At 38.9% G+C, this 20,558-nt stretch overlaps 2 protein-coding genes across 2 annotated transcripts in view; one reads left to right on the plus strand and one right to left on the minus strand.

Moving 5' to 3' along the window:
- CEP85L (centrosomal protein 85L) overlaps positions 1 to 20,558 on the plus strand; it is a 118,358-nt gene that overhangs the window by 47,398 nt on the left and 50,402 nt on the right.
- Positions 12,613 to 12,771, minus strand: PLN (phospholamban). Its single transcript, XM_009489498.2, has one exon. It carries the CDS (start codon positions 12,769 to 12,771, stop codon positions 12,613 to 12,615), a length of 159 nt encoding a protein of 52 aa, XP_009487773.1.

Below are 20,558 nucleotides of genomic sequence, written 5' to 3' on the forward strand. Positions count from 1 at the left end.
TTTGATCTGAATGGATTTACAAAGAGGCTGCATTTATGTGTTCACTGAAAGAGGAATGACTCCTGCATGCTGCAGGATGAATATTCAGTATCGCTACGACTAGGACTTCAAAACTGAATTCAGTTTTAGATTACTGCTTATTTTTTAACTAATTAGAATCAACTAGTAGTGAAATAATAGTAGTCAACTAATCTTCTTTATTTAAATAAAATAATAGATAGTTTTTATGTGTCATACTTGAAGTATTTTCATATAGAAAACATCAAACTTGCGGTTTTAAGAGACAAATAACCCTTTCTAACGCGACAATTCACAATCTTTGTTTCCAGCTCTTACCCTAATGGGAAAAGATAGCTTGTGAAGGAAGGCAGTATTTAAAATCTAAATGTTCAGGTTTACCTATGTAGGTAAACTTGACTTGTCCAAAAAATCCCAAGCAGATTACAATATGCAGATTTTCCTGAAAGGCGGTTTAAGGTTAGGCTAGGATATTATCTGTGCAGAGATAATCTAGCTGTATGTGCAAATACCTGTTCTCTCCAGCCTGAAGATATATTAGGTAATTTACGAAGAGTTGTGCTCAAAATTTGTTGTTTCTTCCGATTAATATGGCCAAACTAATATTAATCCTTAAGGGTCTCTCTAAAAACCTGGCAAGGGAGCCACCCTTTTACATTACCCTTACTACTACAGAAACCCTCATCTTTCTCTAAGCTTTTTGAAGATTTCAATGTTGAGAAATTACCCAGGTAGGGAGTGGAGCCTGAGGGGTTCTTGCAGAGCCAAAGTTCTGGAAACTGGCTCGCTACTGAGGCTGGGTTGGGGCACTGCCAGTGGGGCTCTTGGCAGCTGGCAGCTACCGGTGGCGTCGAGGAGTACACGAGGGGTTCGGAGAGCGAGAGCAGGGTACCGTGGAGGAGCTAGGTCCGTCCATCCGTTCATTCAAGTCTTCCCCAAATCTGAGAGACATGTAGCTGGCTGAGCCATCAGCAGGGCTGTCTGTGAGGTTTGCATGCAGATTACTGTGCCTGGTGGTTCTTTTGGATTTAAATATGCATTCAGAGTAAGCTTTATTTACTTCTTTCCTTCATTTAGGTATATGTCTGTGTCATCTTTTATGTACCTTTCATAATGCTTTGTTTAGGGTGGGTGTTCCAGAAGCTGTTATTTTTGTTTAGGTCAAAACAACTCCCAGCTTTTGTTTTTCGTGTCTCACAAGTGCTTTCTCACTCTGATTGTAATTAAATACAGTGTCTCCTTTTTGTATGAAGGCAAAGTTTCATGTTTGAAACAGATGAAGCCCTATATGTATTATTACGGTTATTCAGAAACTTCTGTCCTGGAGGCATTGATGCTGAGCTGTGTTTTGAGGACAGAGACAGTAGGGGGAGCACAAGCATTATTTATCTTTTGGCTGAATTTGTAAAACGGTGCTGCACCTTTTCAGGTTTTTGAGATTGTGAGATTATAGGATGAAGTTTTGAAGTTTTGCCTAAAACTGTGTTGTTTTTTTTTTTTTTTACTTGCTCCTGTTATTTTTATATCTGTATCAGTATATATATTTGTTACAGGATTGAGCTAGCCCCTGGCTTAGGAAGCAGTGATCCCATCAGCTGTCTGGTCAGCCCTGGAAAATAGGGGAAGTCCTTGAAGCTGCGGCCTTTGCTCTGTTTACCCTGACTTCCTGCTTGATTGCGATGGGAGGGCCACAGGGAGCCTGACAGTAATTAAGGGCACAAGGGGTGTGGAAGAGGTTCCTGGCGGCCTTAGCAAGCACTTTAATTGGTGTGATTTAGAGTTGCGTTGACAGGCCTTGAAATGCGATCTGTTACATTTCCTCAAGTGAGAAGATGTGGTTGTGAAATAGGACCCAGAGAAACAGGAAGTTAAAGTGTGTGCAAGAGCGATGAGCCTTTGGGCTCTTACACGCATCCTCTGCGGGCCCTCCCTGCCTGCCCTGTCTTTCTGCCCAGAGGTTACAGTTGTGAGGAGGAGGGATGCCAGAAGAGATGAGGAAAGGAGAATGGTTCATCCTGTCTTGACGCTTCTTTCTTTTTTGAAAGAAACCTTATCATAAGGACGGGGTAATCCTGGTTATATATACAAATCAGGGGACGAGAGGCTGGAGAGCAGCCCTGCAGAAAGAGATCTGGGGTGTTGGGTTGATGGCAAGTTGAATACGAGTCAACAGTGTGCTCTGGCAGCCAGAAAGGCCAACCATGTCCTGGGGTGCATCCAGCACAGCATAGCTAGCCGGTCGAGGGGGGTGATGGTTCCACTCTACACTGCAGTTCTGGGCACCTCAGTGTAAGAATGACATCAAACTGTGTCCACAGGAGGGTGACCAAGGTGGTGGGAGATACTGAGGGCAAGACATAGGAGGAGCAGCTGAGGTCACTTGGTTTGTTCAGCTTGGAGCAGAGAAGGTTAGCTCAGTTGGTTAGAACATGGTGCTAATAACGCCAAGTTCACAGGTTCAATCCCTGCTTACTGCAGGGGGGGTTGGGATCGATGATCTCTCAAGGTCCCTTCCAACCCAAAGCATTCTGTGATTCTAAGGCTGAGGGGTGACCTCATCGCAGTCTAAAACTTCCTCACAGGGGGCAGCGGAGGGGGAGGTGCTGCTCTCCTCTCTTGGGTGACCAGTGATAGGACATGAGGAAATGGAATGAAGCTGTGTCAGGGGAAGTTCAGATTGGGCATTAGGAAAAAGCTCTTCACTGAGAGGGTGGTCGGTCACTGCAACAGGCTCCCCAGGGAAGTGGTCGTGGCACCAAGCCTGTCAGAGTTCGAGGACTGTAGTCATGTGGGTTAGTTTTAGGTAGTCCTGTGAGGAGCAGGCAGTTGGGCTCGATGATCCTTATGGGTCCCTTCCAACTTGAGATATTCTATGATTCTATAATGGTGCTATGATTTTTTTCAAAGGTCACCATATGTGCACCTGGGAACTGGTATGCTATTATTTCTGAGAAACTAAGAAAACTACAATCTGAAGTGGAGTATATACCTAGGAAGAAGAGAGAGCAGAAAGCATAAGATTTTGCTAGAGGAAGCTGGCAATTTATAAAAAGGGGGGGAAAAACCCACCTCTATAGAAACTTTAAATTTTTCTTTTACTGGGCATTATTTTTACTATTTTGTTTTTAATAAGGATGTATGCTGATGGAAATGCAGTGGGTTTTACAGGACTGAAAAAATTACATTTTATCATCCTTTTACTTTAAAACCACCATTGCTATGAACAGAAAATAAAATGGACTTTGCTTTTAGCTGAGAATCTAGCGCAGCTTTGTGTATCTTTGAGGTAGGCTGGTAGAGGGAGAGACTATAGAGGGCAGCTATCACTAATGAGGCAAGAATAGGCTGCAACAATTTTCTGAGTTGGTTTTGAGGACTGATGGTTCAGGAACAGCTATCGGACTTAAGAAAATAATTTTTTATGCCTTTACAGACTGGTATAGACAGTTTACTCCACAAAACTCTGAATTAGGGTTTATTTTTATAAAATCTGACAAGCTTTGAATTTAAGTTTACTGTAAAAGCTAATGTATGACAGCCTTTAAAAGCTGTTCCAAGGTTAATTACTCTCAAAATTAAGATTCTCTGCTTCCTTAATAGTCTGAATTTAACTGAACTCAGCATCTACCTGTTGGGTTTTTTGTTACACTTTGCTCCCCAAATTAAAAAGCCTATAATGTGGCTTTTCCATTCTAATTGTAAACCATGATTACCAGTATTTACTGTGCATTGTAAGGGAAGCTCAGAGTGTTGGGTAGAAGACCTACAGCTACGCTGAGATTCTCTTTCAGGGCATGGTCAGGTTTGCAAATGCAGAAAAGATGCTGTGGATCAACAGAATGCCCCTTCAGAGAAGATGCATCGTTCAGCCGTGGGTGTGATGTTTGTACGTTTTGGAAATAAATCTCCAAGGAAGATCTGGCCTATGGTTATTGTGTAACAGCATGGAAAGAAAATTCTTTTCTCTAGCTAATGTGTACTATTTAATGTATACTTTTTGAAGATAAACCTTCTCCTATGCATTTCCAAGGAACAGATTTTAACAGTACTTCAATGAAAATAATTTCCATGCAGAATTTATATTTCAGTATACGCTTAATTATTTTCAGTGTACAGCTGATCTTTCAGCAGACATGACCATTGTAATACTTTTTTTTTTTTTTTTTAACCTCCAAAGTAAGGAAGTGTGTGATTAGGCCTGTGTTAAGGGAAAAAATGCTTACAATATGTGACAGGGGTTCCCATTTACTGAACTTGGAGGCCATACAAATCTGGATAAAAAGGCTGTATGTTTTCATGTAAAGGCATTTCTTAAAGCCTGATCCTATTATCTATCCTATTATCTGAATGTACCTAGGTACATACTGTCTGCTAATCCAGAAATGAGGTTTAAAATGAAAGCGTGCCTTTAAAATTGTGGGAGATAATACAATAAGAAGGAAGGTTTCAGAAGGTTGCATATCTACTTATTAGCTCTGTATAATGTTGTAGACATTACATGATGAATCTCTGGGTTTTTTGTAGTGTAGGGGACATCAGTATGATTTCTTCATGGTGTGCTAATTTGTGTCAGAATATAGCAGAAATAATAGATGAAAGTTGCTTAAGTGCATCTTTTTCCTTTAATGCATCTGGTTTACTGTTTTTTCTTTAATGAGGAAAACACTGCCTTGTTCATACCATGTATATAAAGCTACTAGAAATTAAATTTTAATGCACTGAGAAATTTAGAGATACTACAACAATCTTCATTTCAAAACAAAGAAGGAAGAAAGTAAACTGCATGCATACCTAAACATTGGTAAACCAAAGTTGTAAAACTTTAATTCAAAGAAAAAATTATAGTATTCTTCAAATAATATTATTGCCACAGAAAACTTTATTCTTAAATGTCAACTCAAAACTGGTTTTTCTTATGATCCTGGCAGATTAGAAAACTAAACCCAATTAACATCAACATTTTTCCCGTGTCACATTTTGATGAAACCATAGTTTTCCACAAGATAAAAACTTTTTAAGATGAAGAATTACCACCTTTAGTTAGCAGAGTGAACTCCTGCACTGTGAGCCACAATTAAGCTTTTATGTTCTGTTCCTTTTTCTGTGAAGTTGGTAGTCCAACAACTGGCATTGCGTTCGTTACAGTGCATATGTGGACTCAGTCTGGAGTAAGCGCTAGCAGACGATGGGAAACCAAACTTGGGCCTTGCTTGATTGCAAAAAGAGACTTGGCATTGGTTAACTGATAACTTGCCAATTTTATATGTCATCTCAGGAGAATTCATGTTTCAGTTTCAGCAGTGTATTTCAACATTCGTTGAAGATTCTGTAATTTTCATTGCTGGCTGAGAGGAGGCTGCTGGGGTTGTTTCTTGGGGTTGTTTCTACATGCTAATGGCAGAGTTTCCTATAGACTTCCTTCGTATGTAATTTTGGATCTGGAAGTACGTGATTGTTGGTGGCAGTAGACTCATATTTCTCCACTTATTAAAAACAAATATATGATTTTTATTTTTTGTCAGGGCTAATTAATTTGTCTAATTTTAGCTATTAAACTGTCACAGTGTCTTCCCTAACGTAGGAAAACTTGAATATACAGAAGAGCGTACGACAATGAGCTTTGTACCAGACCAAGCAGTGTATCAGTGAACAGCTATTTTGTTGGGAAAAACATTTATTTTTTTATTCTTTAAACTAGAGTGGTTTCTCTCTAACAGTTTCTGTGGTTGTGGTATGCTTTGTGCCATCTATGTCAAGCACCAGCAAAATCCTCCTGAATAATACATAACTACGTAACTGTTACAACATATATCCCTTGTATATAAATTTACAGATTTTTTTTTTTTTTTTTTTTTAAAAAAGCAGAATATTTCAAGATTATCAAAATAAGTGATAAAGTGCTTACGGTGATGTAGCTGTGCAAAGTTTTTTGCTTTAAATGCAAACAGACAGGAATTGGTATTACTATATCAACATAAAAAAAAGCTATAGATGTGTAGTTTGCAGAAACTATTTTAAATGTTTATTGCACATATTTCAGAGCAGATAAAAGAAAAGCTTTCATTTTGACTATCGGTGCTGCCCCAGCTAGTATTGCCTAAGCTTTGGAGCAGATAGCATAGACTGGAACATGGATGCCTGTAACAATAGAACTGGCATAAACTTTCTGTTTCCCTAGACGTACTGGCTTTTTCCTGTGAAAAGTCTTTTTGTAGATCTGATTTAGATGGGTCTCTTCCAGATAACACCACAATAACAGTCATCGTCTGGAAATCCTGAGCCTGAACATGAGTAGATCATGTCTGTAATATATTCAGCGCTTGTGAGAAGTGCTGGATCAACAGTGTATGTGCTGAATCAGGGATGTGCTGTTGGCAATAGAAAGCTGGACGCTGGGGCTTCATCTGCCTCTTTTGCATGTGTGCAAAAGACTGTTAATATGCATATGTATGGCATTAAGTTTACTGTACAATGTGTATGTGTTGGTGCACTTTGTTCCCACGTTGTACTTGGGAAAGAGAGATGCTAAGAGTAAGCTCTTTGGCCCCAGTCTGGCCACCTTCTTGCCCAGCGTATCTCAGGTGTGCAGAGCTACCTTCTGGGCAAATAACTCTAGCAGAAGCTTAACTCTAGCTCTTCTTGGTCACTGTCCTTCCCAGGGACCTGTGGGAAAAGTACATCATCCTGTAAGGGGCCATAGAAGAAGGTCCTGTAAGAAGCTTATGCTGCGTGATTAAGGTGAGGACAAGCTATGGACTGGGTGATTGCACTGGCAAGTAACAAGTGGTATGTCAAATACGGCTTGAGAGCTCCCACGCTGTGCACTTGACCTGTGCATAAGTGGTAAATCCAGCTTGTTAAGGACGTAGCACACACGTTTGTGCAGATGCACCTACTGCTCATGTACGTGGCGGTATTAAGGGCATTGTAGGCACAGTTATGATAACTCTTGTTAATGGTCATTTGGTTTTCAGTTGTTTTGACAGCTTCTTCTTTTGATACTGCTGGATAACACTAATAGCTTCTGTCTTTTAAGGTGTTGCTGTGAACCATAGGTGTCAAAAAAGGTATAACTAATAATTATGCTTTCATAGTTAACTTATCGCCATCTCAGCTGCTGCGAGCTGCTTTTCATGGATATCCTTGTTTGCATCTACAGCATCTCTGCTTTTGCTCTCCACAGGTAATTTGATGCGTGCTGTCAACCCAGTGTAGGTGTTTCGTTCTGCCTTCCTGCTGTATCTGTGTCCTTTCCCATGAAGTACATTTTCTGTGGAAATCCCATTTTAAAAATTTTATTTCTGCTGTCCCCTTTGCAGAAGTGTTCCTTGAAGGCTACAGATCTTTTGTAGATCTTTACATACAAATCAGCTGTAGCAGTGAGAAAACTACAGTGCCTGCTGATGCATACTTGGATTTCTTCATGTATTCAGCAAGGCACTAGATGCTTTCTTTACTCAGTGGCAAATAGATAATTGTGTGCTGCTTTTAGGATCACTTTCTGATAAAATAGGTATGTGAACACTTTCTCTAACTGTCAGGTATTTCAGTCTCTGCAGTCTTTGCATATTTATATTCAGATAGTTTGAAGTGCCTACATTATCACTGCAAAACCCTCAAAACAAGATTTGAGATGGAAGCGGAGCCTCACAGAGGTTCACATCAGCTTCACAAGGATAAATGCAAGCACCAGAACCAAGACAATAAGCAGAAAATTGAGTAGCAGGTTGAGACCTCTGTTGTTAGCAAGATCCATTATGTGCATCAGTCTGCCCTCTTGTGCTTGCAGCAGACTCTTGATTGTAGCTTTGGGTTGCTCCTTCAGTAGTAAGCAATGCGGATTCACATGAATTTCATTGTGTCTTCAGCTGTTTACCTGTTTTTAGATTCTGCCACTTAAGAAAAAAAATGTTTGTTTAGAATAACTAGATTCCCCCCCCTCCCCCCCAAAAAAGGAACCTGGGTGCTCCTATAAGTCTTTTTTTCCAAATACCTTCAAAAATAAAATAAAAAAAATATTAATAATAGCTTTCATTTCACTACTGAAGCACTTCTGAAGAACTGATTACTGGAGAAAGGACTTGAATTTTATACAGTTTGGCTCTTTATTTATTTACTTTTTTTAATGTCTATGGTACTCTTCAGGCCCATTTGATTTTTCAGAAAAATGGGTGTTCTCAAGACTTACTCTGTTTCAGCAGTAGATTGTTGAAAATTTGCTTTTAAAAGATCTCTGTAGGTGCAAAAAAAAAAAAAAAAGCAAAAGAAGAAAACTTTCTCATCTGGGCAAAATGTACCTCTGTTAACAGGCGTGTTTCCTACCCTTCTAGGGTTTGGCATCATGCAGCGTGGTAGACAGCATTTTGCCATCAGTGTGCTGTGTAGGATTCATTGCAGCTTTGCAAATGCCTTATTAAGAATCTAGATTGGGCTGGCAGAGGATGCATCCTTGGTGCTTTTAATAGCACATATGCAATAGCTTATTTTAAGACAGTATTAATAACTTAGCAATTATGGTTTATATATAGAGCTATATATATAAAAATGAAAAAAAACAAATAGGACCACTCAGCCCTAACAGTGAAATGTTGCCAAAACTTCCTTTTAATAACCAGCTAAGTTTTTAGGGAAGATCGCAAGAGGGCAGTGTTTTACAGTTCTACATTTCACACAAAAATGCAACTTCTGGGATTCTTTTATCATGAAGAAATAGAACGGGCTTATAGAGCAATCAGTTTGACTAAAGTAACTGTCAGATGTTACAATAAATCTCAGGCCTATTTTAAGTAATATAAGTTACCAGGGTTCTTACTGAGATGAGCATCAGCTTTTAAAGGAATCCTTATAAATATGTTGTTCTGTTTTTAATCCTTGCAATGAACAATAGGTGTTCATTCATCTCCTTCCATAACCAAAACAGATTTTTTTTTTTTCTCCCAGTTTTTAGTATCTAGGTCAAAGCTAAAAGGACTACACTTGTTGTTAAGTAAAAGAGATCTATGGATCTTGTAGGATTTAACAAATATTTCCTAATTGTATTCTGATAGACACTATTTGTTAATAGCCATACAAGTACAGGTATCTGGTCTGTAATCTACAGTATATTAGTATGCTTCCAGATATGAACAAGAATACTCTGTAAATGAATATGTTCATTACTCTGCTCTAATTTTGGCAGAGAGGATATAGATAAAGTACGTCTTGGCATGAGTGCGTATGTCTGACATGATCATTGTTCTGTGTGTATTTGTAGCAAAACTTACATAAAAGTTCTTTACGCTGGGGGGGCAAACATTTTGTGCATGTTTTGTGAAAACTTTTGTTCAAGCCTGTTTTACACTTGTCTTTCCAGTGAGTGGTTCAGTTCTGCTCGTAAGGGCAGTTGTTGCTAAATTGATGCAGAAAAGTTAATAAAGAAATGCAAGTACCTGCTGCCCTCTGAAATACTTTACTGACTAGTCTTGATGAGAACAAAATTCCTAATTCTGAAATGGGTGGTGTCTTCACCTGGGGAAAAATGGGTAGATTTATCAGTATTTGCTGAAGAGCTGGCTGAGGAGACACGTCTTTAAAACCAGCATATTCTTGTTCCTGATTCAGCTCTTTTCCAGTGTAAAATTGCCACAGAAGTTTGTAATATTGGGGTTTTTTTTTGGGGGGGGGGGAAGAGTAATATCAGATTGTTGCTGTGTAGCTGTCTATCAGTGTGTAAAACGAAATTAGTAAAAAGTCATAGCCGTGAGTGGAGTGAAACAGAGAAATGAAAACTTAATCCAAGCTACATGCTGTGTTTGGAATTTTTATTATGGCCCATAAAAGTAGTGAACTTTTTGATTACACTTTCATAAAATTCATTAAGATCACTTATGTGCACTAGTTAGTGAGTGTAAATTAAGTACGTGCAAGTGATCTGGGTATCGCAAAATAGGCAAGACTACTATTGAAAACCTAAACAGCATAAACAGAGGTATAAAGAATCAGAAAGCTGTGTGGTGACTACCCCTTTTTCACATAACTTTAAGTCGATGATAGAATGGATGCTGCTTTATAAATGGAATTGCATTTAAGTATCTTATTTTATGCATTAAAATATTTTCAAGCAGTCATTTTAATAAATAAAAACACAGTAGATGTTAGTTTTAAAGCCCATATAATATACGAAGAAGAATGTACTATATACAAAAGTTTTTAATCTCTGGGTTCAGTTGACATTTAGTGATATAGAGCATGGTAGCAGTTTTTCTGATCAGCAGAATCCTAAGACACAAATGAACCATACAGTACGTATAATTTATCTGCATTGCTGTAAAATAACAGTAGGCCTTCCAGTTTATTTATACCTTGGTTCTGTTCTTGTTTATTTATTGTTTTTGAATAAATAGTGGCTTTTCAGGTACAGAAGAGGAAAGCGGTGGGTTTGTTTGGTGGGGGAAGGAGGGAGCCTTATTGTTTTAGCAATGCTTTACTTTGACTTCTATATATTACTGGCTTGTGAAACCTATAATCCCAATATATCCTCAGAATGTATGTGTTGATATTTTACTTTCAACACCTTTTTTCTTCATGGAGTTTTCTGTGCTGTAGAAGTGTTGTCTATTTCCAACTGAAGTTTCTTGAAACACCTCCAAAGCAAACTAAAACTGCAAACCCTATCCGTCACAAAAATATACATTTAAAAAGAGAAGAAAGTAACTTTAGGCTTTGCTGTTTTTTTCCCCACAGTAGTGCACTGTGTTTGTAGCTTTTCTTGAGAAGAAGAGTTAATAGGGAAAGTGCGCTTACTAAAATCCCATGCATTTGTGAGAGCGGTCAGAATGCATGAAATGGAAACTGAGATTTACGTTGACAGTTCAAATCCAGTAATAATTCATATACTAACTTGCAAGGGGGTGTGTGTGTTGCTGATCTCATCAGTGCTTGCCTTAATCCTCATACAGTAGCTAACTAATTTCCTTTAGTGATAAACGTTATTTCAGAGATCTGGTCTCAGCGTATCTATTTGTCAGTTAGGAAGTCCTTCACCACTGGATTTGCTTGCATTCCATCAAGTACATAGTTTTTTCAAAGATTTCTTCCCTTCCTGTTCAGCTGTTCATTATCAACCTGTACTTATGGAATATTAAGTCTTAAAGGCAGAATACAAGTTTAAGATAAAATTGTTTTGATTTTCTGTATTCATCAATAGGATTGCTTGCATAGGGTGGTATAGAAAGATGCCTGTTTAAAAAATAGACGTCTGTTTGACCTCTGTCTATTGATTCTTGAGCTAAATTTGAAAACTGTATAAAGTTTCTAGGAATTTAGCTTAGTACCAGCAACACGTGGGAGTCTGAAGTAGACCGCTCAGTCTTTCTACTGACAACTGCTGGCATAGAAACTTCATCTTTTATGTCTATAGACTGCAGTTTACATATTGAAAAGATATTTCTGCAATGCTTTCCCTCCTGTGCATAATGGTATGTATCATTTATTTTAGGAAAAGTACTTGTTCTCTAACAGGCATTTGCAGTTGAGGGTGGTGGTGTTACTTGCATTTGTACGATACACTTCAATCACAGGAGTAAAAATGGCCTAAATCTCTTTCTTTGCCACATCAGATATAAGCCACCTTGTGTGACATTGGCAAATACCGAGTTTCCTGTAGTTTTAAACTGAAGAGATTATTGCATAAATTACAGCAGGCTATAATAAAGTTGACTGAAGCCAAATATTAAGAACTCTGAGAATTATTTTTGAGTTGTGCCAATTGTACTGTCATTTAACTAACTATAGAAAATGAAATCTTTGATACCAGTGTGGTAGAGTCAATTTTTCTGCAAAACAAAGTGAAAAAACTTTCCAGGTGTCACTTAGTTCTGTAAGGTTGTATCTAGTGAAAAGTACTGTGAATGAAGTTGCCTTTTTTTTTTCCAGATCTGACATACTTTTTACATACATATATATATATATATATATATATATATATATATAAAATCCCTTAAATAGGGAGAAAAGCATATGAAATAGTTTTTATTTCTGGGTTAGAAGACATTTTTTGTTTATTCTCATATGCCCTTAAAAACATTGAAACAATTTGAAAGCCTTCAGTTGGTAATGCAGAGATGCAGCACCTTGAAGTAAGCAGAGCAGAAATTCTCCTAGGATGTGTTGAGGGCTGTGTGCCTGTAGCTGTTCTCTGGGTGGACATGGGCCAAATTTAGAACCCCTCCAAGGGCTTCAGGATTTTCAGAGAAATTTAAAAACACTCAGGCCCTCCAAAAGTGAAGCTGCTGTTTGTGTGATCTAGCTAAAACATTGAGGAACTTACCAACTCCATGAAGAGGCAGTACTTTACCCCATTCAGAAAAGACATCTCTTGACTGAGACAGACAAATTAGGTCATGCACAACAGGCTCTAAACACTGTTCTGCACAGAAGTGTGGTTTTAATATATGTAGCAGGTAGTAAGAGAATAGTGCGATGGTTGGCATACAGCTCTAGTCCAAGTGCTAGCCCCTCTCACAAGAGGATCCTTGCATTGGGAGTTGCGGGTGTAGGTCTCTCTTCCCTCTGGGGTGACTTTCCTAGAGGACAGTGCAGAGAAGTGCTGGAACTTCAGAGGAGCATCACAATGATACAGATCAGCAAGAGACAAATTAAAATCAGGCAGAAATTCACAAAGAGCTCTTGGAGCCTTTGGCGTGCTTGTGGGTTGACCTCAATAGTTGAGGCTCTCCGCAGAGCAGAGCGGGTTATGTATTGGACCTTCTCCATGGCAACAAGAAAGCAGAGGGCACAAATCAGAGGTTTTAGGAGTGCAGGAAAGAAGAGAAGTTGTCAGGAACAGTGCAAAGTGCCTATTATCTTCTCTTTTTGTTTTAGACAGCCTTTGTGGAGCTGGGAAAGCAGGAAAGTGAATAGTTAGAAATGCAGAAGTGTTTTGATGAGTGCAAATGGAGATTGTTTTAAAGTTCTAAAAAGCTGGAAATAAACAGATTGCCTTTTCAGCGTTTTGACTTTAAAACAGGATTTCTAAAATTTTAGTTTTGAAGTTTAGGTTTGTGCTATATTGTGCTTTTCCTCCTGAAGGCTACCGAGCACCTGCTTCTTAGCAGTGGTGAGGAAATGTAAAGTGGAGATTGTGGATATGTGGGTTTTACCCAGATCATTGCTTTAGATCCTAATCTCTCTATCCTCCACAGTCTGTGAAAAAGGCCATGGCTGATTTCCCTCCCACCCCCACCCCGCCACACATTATTTGTTCAGGCACGTGTGGAAGCCTGGTGATATGGCTAGAGTCACAGACCTTTCAGCCAGGAGATCTAGATATTACTGCTGGCTGTTACTGACCCGGGCAGATAATCTGATTTACCAGTACCTTATTCTGGAAGGGAGGAAAAGAAATCTTGTTGAAGTATTTCCATTCCAAGTAAAAATTCTTTATGGTGTGTAATTAAAAGCTAATACATCACAGCTATAGGGAATTTTAGTAGTGTATTTCTCAACAGACAAAACAGAGTAAGGACTAATTTTTTTTTATACATGTAGGACAATGTGTTATAAAATACAGGTGCAAAGGCAGAGGACTGCTGTGAGGATCAAAATAAAGCATGTATATAACTTTGTCTCTTAAGTGAGTGTTTTATTTTATTTCCCCCCTTTTTAATGTCAGATGGAAGCACAGGTTGTCAGTTGTCTTGAAACTCCCAATAAGTAGTTGTGGTATAAAAACGTCCTGCACGAACCCTCTGTGGCAAGAGGCTGGCTTTGGTACATGCTTACTTATCTCATAGCAAGGTGGATTCTGTAGGTGCTATCGCAATGTGAAAAATTGGGTTTCAAGATGATGATGATGATGCTAGCTGCATCTCAAACTTCGCTCCTAAAGCTGCACTTGCCCCTAAAAGTTTTATGAATTTATATTGTGATCATATCTTTCACAGAAGGCCTCTCCTTGTCATCTCTTTTTCTTTTTTTTTTTTTTTTTTTGGGGGGGGGGGTGGGGGGGCAGGGGAGACACAATAAAAGAAATTCCTATCTACTTGTACATGCAACATAAAGGAAAACCATTGCTTAGATATCTGCTGCCCAAATTACTTGATGATGCTGACTGAATCAGAGACACTTTGTTGTCCACAAATTTGTCTTTTAGATGTGGCTAAAATGTAAAAACCTTAAAATGAAACAGAAGTGTCTTTCAGACTATTCTTTTTTAGTCCCTCCATGTTGGGCTGTAGAGTCAGATGGTGCTGTGTGAGCAGAATACATGTGCTTCCAGTGCCAGTGTTGGTATTTAAAAAGAGACTTTCAAAAGAAACCAGATTACACATGGATATTTTAATACCTTTAAGTGGATTCCATGTGATGACACTTCTCCTAAAATTGAACTTCAGATTTTGTTATGATGATTTGAGCTATAGTTGATCTTAACTTTATTGTGAACAAAACACACACCAGGAACTGACTTTCATAGTGACTATAATTTTTCAGCTTTGTTTGACTTTATGCTGTACCTGTTTTCATCTGTCTAAGCAGTTAAAGTGCTTGCCAAATGTATTCTGCTTAGCTCTTTGCTGGTCGCTGTCTGCCCTAAGTGCAGTAAAAGCAAGACAATCGCAGGAATTCTCAAGTGACTTGGCTGAAGACACATTCATTCTCCCAGCCCAGTACCAGCTGGGGTGCATTAGGCTGTTTATCCTCTTTCTAGGCAAGGCATGGTAGATGAATGACTAATGGGTTTATGCTAGTACTAGCTTATGCGACAGACACTGCACAGAGAACAGTATTTCCTGCGGATGACTTCATCACAACTTGTTATGTCATTTTTTTTAATGCAGGGTGTGCGCAACCTGTGGTCTTTGGGCTGTGTGTGACCTGCTACAGCAACATCTTTTTTCTTCTTGGCTGCTGTGTTTCTTGGGGCTGTCAGAAGTACTAGAACAGCATGAGTTGTTACTTGTGTATATGTACAATAAGTCCATTTCTGTGTACTGCACTAGATTTAAGTGCCCACATGCTAGCACCTGCACTGCTGTGGTGCTGCAAACGTTTCACTTGCGTGACTCAGGGGGCAAGGACCTGGGGCTTTGAAGTGCTTCCCTAACAGGCAATATTAGCTTGTTGGGCATCACAGATGCAAGGCCACCACGGGTGAGGAGAGATGGTGAGATCTCTCGGGAAGGGAAAAAAAATTATTCTTCCCTTTGGAATGAGTGAGGGATGTTGCTGAGGGAGCAGGCAATAGGTCAGAAGGCTCAGTTGAGCTGTCACACTGACATTAGTTGTTTGAACATACATTACCAGACAGGCGATAAGAAAGGATCTTAAAAAAAAAAAAGGAAGGCAGTGTAAGTTAAAACGTATACCTTTTATGGCTAGAAAATGGTGTAGAGAAGGGATGAGGAAAGGTCAAAATACAGGAACTTGGTTTTCTTGATTTAAAAGCTCATATGGAATTGGAAGTTTTTAAAATACCTACATGTTGTTTTACCTACTGAGCCTGTCTGTGGGAGAAGTTTTCTTACAAGCGAAGGAAGCAAATTCTGTGTCTGTATTTCAACAAGGTTGTCTTTACAAGTGCATGGCTTCAAGTAATAAACACATACCTTGCTTGTTAATCCTCCATGGTGCTGTCACCCACCTAAAGTGTGCATAAAGAGAAACAGATTCAGTAACACAGCTGCATATGGGTGGCTATCAAGGTCAAAATGGACAGCCTGAAAAATAATTACACTGAAATGAAGGCTGATCATTGCCACAAATAGGAGCTGTTCTCTGCTCTTTAGTCCCCTGCCTGTGTTTTAGGTCTATATTAAGAAGTATTATGCACACACACACTTCTTGAAAGGGAAGTGCAGCAAAAGGGCAAACTATATTTCATGGTTTTTTTTAAAGTCAGTGTTACTCATGTGAGACAAGACTGAGTATTGCACAGGAGAAACTGTTGGCTTCATTGCTATGCAGTTGTGTATTTAATCCAGTGTTAATGGACATGAAAGGCTCATCCTTATGCATAGCACGAATCTGCAGGGAGAGGTCACGTGGCTGACCCCATATGTTAATATGTAGGGGATCCCCTGCACCTGGTGCCCTAGAATGAGTCACCGATCACAATTATTGCTTCCTTATTCACTGACATATGACTGTTTCCCTGATTTGTATTAGGTTATTTTTATCTTTGTTCCTGGGTGTCCTTCACAATGAGAGGAGGTATGTGACCAAAGTGAAAACTGTGGGCCACGCTCGTTCCTCATGCAACTGCATTGACTCCATTGAAGTCACATGGGATAAATTTGGCTCCTTTGGAAATGCCACAGCAATTTTAGACACAGCCTGTTTCCTGTCATATGTTTACTAAATGCAGCAGTGATATCAGTGGAATAGAAGAGGTTTGACATATTTGATTTGTTCCTGTCCCATACAACCAAGTGAAGCCCTGAAAAGGCATTGTTAAAAATTCGTATTGTGTTAAGTCTCTTGCATAGATTTTTACAGTGAGATGTCCCCAAACCCCAGTAATTCAGTTTCATCTATTGAAAATAAATGTCTTAACAACCATAAACATAGTGATGCAAAAAGTACCGTCAAGTTATGTGATCCTTGGTCTAGTATGTGCTTAGAGCTGTTACTAAAATTACCTAGCCTAAGAAATTCATGTAGCTGTTTGTGTGAGCAGTATGATACTCCTAGGCAGGAAGAGGCATTCTCTGCATGCTCAGAGGAGGTAACTTCAAAGATAAGTGGGTATAGTGCCAAAGCAAAAAAGAACCTTGCATTCAGGACCAAATGCTGTGAATTGAATTGAACCTGGAGCCCTTTGTTACCGTTGTCTATGGATTGTGTGGCCCCCAGAGGAGAAGACATTGCAGAGTTTTAAAGCTCTGCCCGTGCACAGCAGCTGCAGCTGATGTGTAGGCATGCTTGTCATCTTTGCTGGCTGTCCTGTCTTGATGTATAGATCTTATTCCAAGTTGCATTTTTTTGTTTTGAAACCTGCTGTAAAATACCTCCTCATCAGCAGTGTGGAGTCACTGCAGTTGAGACCTCCAAGTCTGAAAAATCTCCTTTTTTGTGTGAGGAAGATGGGGGGTGAGAAAGGAGTGAAGTAGGAAGCAGTCTGAATTAGCTCTGGAGACCTCCAGAGGGTCTCACTACTGCCAATTTAGTTCAGTAAGTAAAAGTTTCCAATGATAAACCAGAAGTTGCTTACAGGTGTTCAAGTACAGAAGTGATTTACAAAGGTATATCATAATTTAAGTTTTTTGTTCTTTTTACAAAAAAATACGTAGTATGGAGGTGACTTGCTAGGATTTACCCCAGCAGCTGGATTTTGTATTCACCTATGCTAGGCGTGCAGAATACTGTTGGTTATTCTGATTTTAGGCTGAGAGTTGCACTGGGCAGTTGTGTCAGTGAAGAAGGGTATTAAACACATTAGCCAATTCGACAGCTTGACTGCAGAAAAAGGAAAGTTGATTTTTTTTTTTTTTTTTTTTTAAAGAAGAAAGCATAAAAGGGGAAAGAAAGGACTGGAGGTTGAAAACAAAGACTGGGGTGGATGAAAGCAAGAATGCAGACAGTAGTGCAGGAGATGACAGATTGAGGGAGGAAAGTAGAAGAAGAAGATGAGCAGAGGAAGAGAGCGTGGAAAAAGAGCAAGCAATTGTGCAAGGGGAAAGAGGAAACTGCAGCTGGAGTACATTAAGTCATTGAAGAGAGCTAGAGACTGACGTATGGTATATATTGTAATTTTTTCGATCACATCCAGAAAACATTTTCTTGGGATGGGGGAAGAAGCAACAATTCAGCTCATAGAGTTTGGGAAGTGCTGGTGACAGGAAAAGCGAACTCATTTTATCCTTCTTTTTACGTTTTGTTTTAAAGTCTATTTTGTGCTGAAGTGTCAATATTTTTCATGCATTTGGGAGAGGATAGGGGGAGGCTCACACTTTAATTTAGATTCATTTTTTTTCTCCCCCTCTTAATTAATTAATTCTTACAATCTTCCTTTTGACTAGCTTTGATGTTCTCAGTGTTCTGGAAGCAAGATTGCCAGTAAGACCCTCTACCTGTATTTCAAGTCCATGAGAATGCAAAAGGTGTAGATACCAAGAAATTACACTGATGAATAGTTGAACACGCCAGGCTTGTCATTTTGGTTTCTGGAAGTTATCCACATACCTTGTGGATACCTGGGACTTTTATCTGCGTGCTGGTCTACTAGAGTAGCCTGGGAGCTAATGCTCTGGGCTAGTTTTTAACTCTGGGTTAAATTCCTTGCAACTGTTGCAGGACCATGCAGTGGGACCTTGGGCAGGTGCTTCAGCCTCCATAGTCATTAGCTCCCCTAATCAAAATAAGACATATAATAACTGTATACTTTTTCCCATATGTCGGTATAATTTGCCTTTTACGGAGCAACTTTGTTTTAGGAAATGAACGCCTTCCTCCACTGCATGCACTGAATACCTAACACCTTGTAGTTTCAAGTTGGGTTTTAGGTTCTGGTGTTTCATTTGACACTACTTATTAATAGGAAATAGGGTAAGTGCAATTTGAACTGAAGTAAAAATTGAAATACATCTAGCATGTGTAAAAGGTAGAAGTAGAAGGGGATGTTGCAAGGTATGTTTTTAACCTTTTTAGCAGCCCAGGGGACAGTGACATGGCACTGATTGAAAGAAGAATACAGTAGATGAATTCAACTTCTCAGAAGTAACTTAATGTCAGGAAAGTCCTCTCAAGCCATGTAGCAATTTCTAGAAAGCAAAAGCAGCCTTCCAGTTTTGAAGTGTCTTGTAGCGTAGGGAATATAACATTACTTTCCTGTTGGATTTTTTTGTTTCTCCAGTTGGCGTAGATTTCTACTCCTACATCAAATTGTTCTTAAAGCAAATAAAAAGCTGCCCTTATAGCTGTGTAGGTGTATCCCATACATTTTTGTTTGCTGATGGTCTGAAAAAAATCAGTGAAAGTCCCCTTTACTCTATCTGATTGCAAACTTATTTTAATGAGCTTAATACTGTACAACGAAGGCACTATATTCCTAACCTCTCCAGAGGATGAGTAATAAATGCAACTTATTTTAAAATAGAAATGTGGTATATACATAAATCTGAATCTCTCTAAATACAAATAACACTTTTGTCTTGACAAATGAGTGGCAAAACCCCAGAAAGCTGTTGTTTGCTGTAAATGAAATGCAGTGTTTCACATCTGATTCATAACATTTGTCACCTGCTATGTAGCACATGCTTCTGTCATGACTGTCGGCTGTTGTTACTCAGGTTTGGATGTCTGTGACATGGGATGTTACCAGTGTGAAATTTTTAGATTTAACGTAACAGCTGAACCACACTGTCATCTACTTTAAATTACCTAACTCTGTGACAGGATGGAATTCAGATGAATGGGCGTCTAACCTGCTGTAGCTATGGATGTGTTCCAGTAAAGAGCTGCCTAGAGCAGTTGAGTTTCTATGTGTATGTTCAATCTGTGTGTGTATGCATAAACTCTGTCTTTTTAAAGGTATGTGTATGCAGTGTATGTGTCAGGAGAGAAAGATTCTCTGCGTGGTAGAATAAATCCAAACTCCTCTCTTTACTTGAAAATACATTTTACATGACTTTAGCCTTGAAAAAAGTATGTCTGTCTGTCTCTCAGAATCTTCTTCCTCATTGTAGGCATTGGTTTGAAGGCACTGGGAGGTCTGAAGTGCTGCTTTTGCCTACTGGAAACAGCTTCTAGAGAACTTCATAACAGATTGTTTGCCTTATGAGTAACAGGACGTCCAGACACTTCCAGTACTTGTCTATTCAAAACTGGCACAAGACTGCTAAGCACAAAACCAAGTACCTGCATATATTTTTGCCTGATGGCTACCAGTCAGTAATAGGAAAAGGAGTTAGGTGTGTCTGTTCGGTGATGGGGGAAAACAGACTGCACAAAATTAAGTTCTGTATTAAGTCTGTCTTTTCTAAAACCAGAACCTTAAGTATATGTAAGTAGTAAGGTGTGAATTGGTGGAAGGGGGGGAACATGATTGTAAGGAGGAGAAATTCATTAGAAACCTACATATTCATGAATCATATTCCTTTTAAAAATATTCATATATCTAAATATTAAAATGTCCTTTATGTGACATGTTCTGTTTGAGATGCACTCTTCTTTTGTTCACAGTGATTTTAAAGCTGGGTTGTATTTTGTTGGACAGTGTGTATGCGCTTCCCTTAGTTGGAAATAAATGCATTACTTTATGCATTTGAAATTCAGTTCACGATGTTACAAATCCTAGCTAAATTATTTATCTGTTGTTAGAAGCATTCTAGGACAAGTTTGGCAGTTACAATGACCAGCAGGAGAAAATAAACCTTTAAAGGAATTCACAGCAAAAATGCTATATGAATTCTGTAGCTTGAACTGCAGTTTGAGTAACATGATATAATTTCAGCTCTAGTACTGCTATAAACCACCTAAATTTTTTAATTAAGGGTACTTCTTCATCATACAGCAAAAAAAGGTTTGCTTGCTCAGTGTGTTCGATCAAAAAAAATGCTTTTCTG

Source organism: Pelecanus crispus, chromosome 3 (genome assembly GCF_030463565.1).
Source record: "Pelecanus crispus isolate bPelCri1 chromosome 3, bPelCri1.pri, whole genome shotgun sequence".
NCBI lineage: Eukaryota > Metazoa > Chordata > Aves > Pelecaniformes > Pelecanidae > Pelecanus > Pelecanus crispus.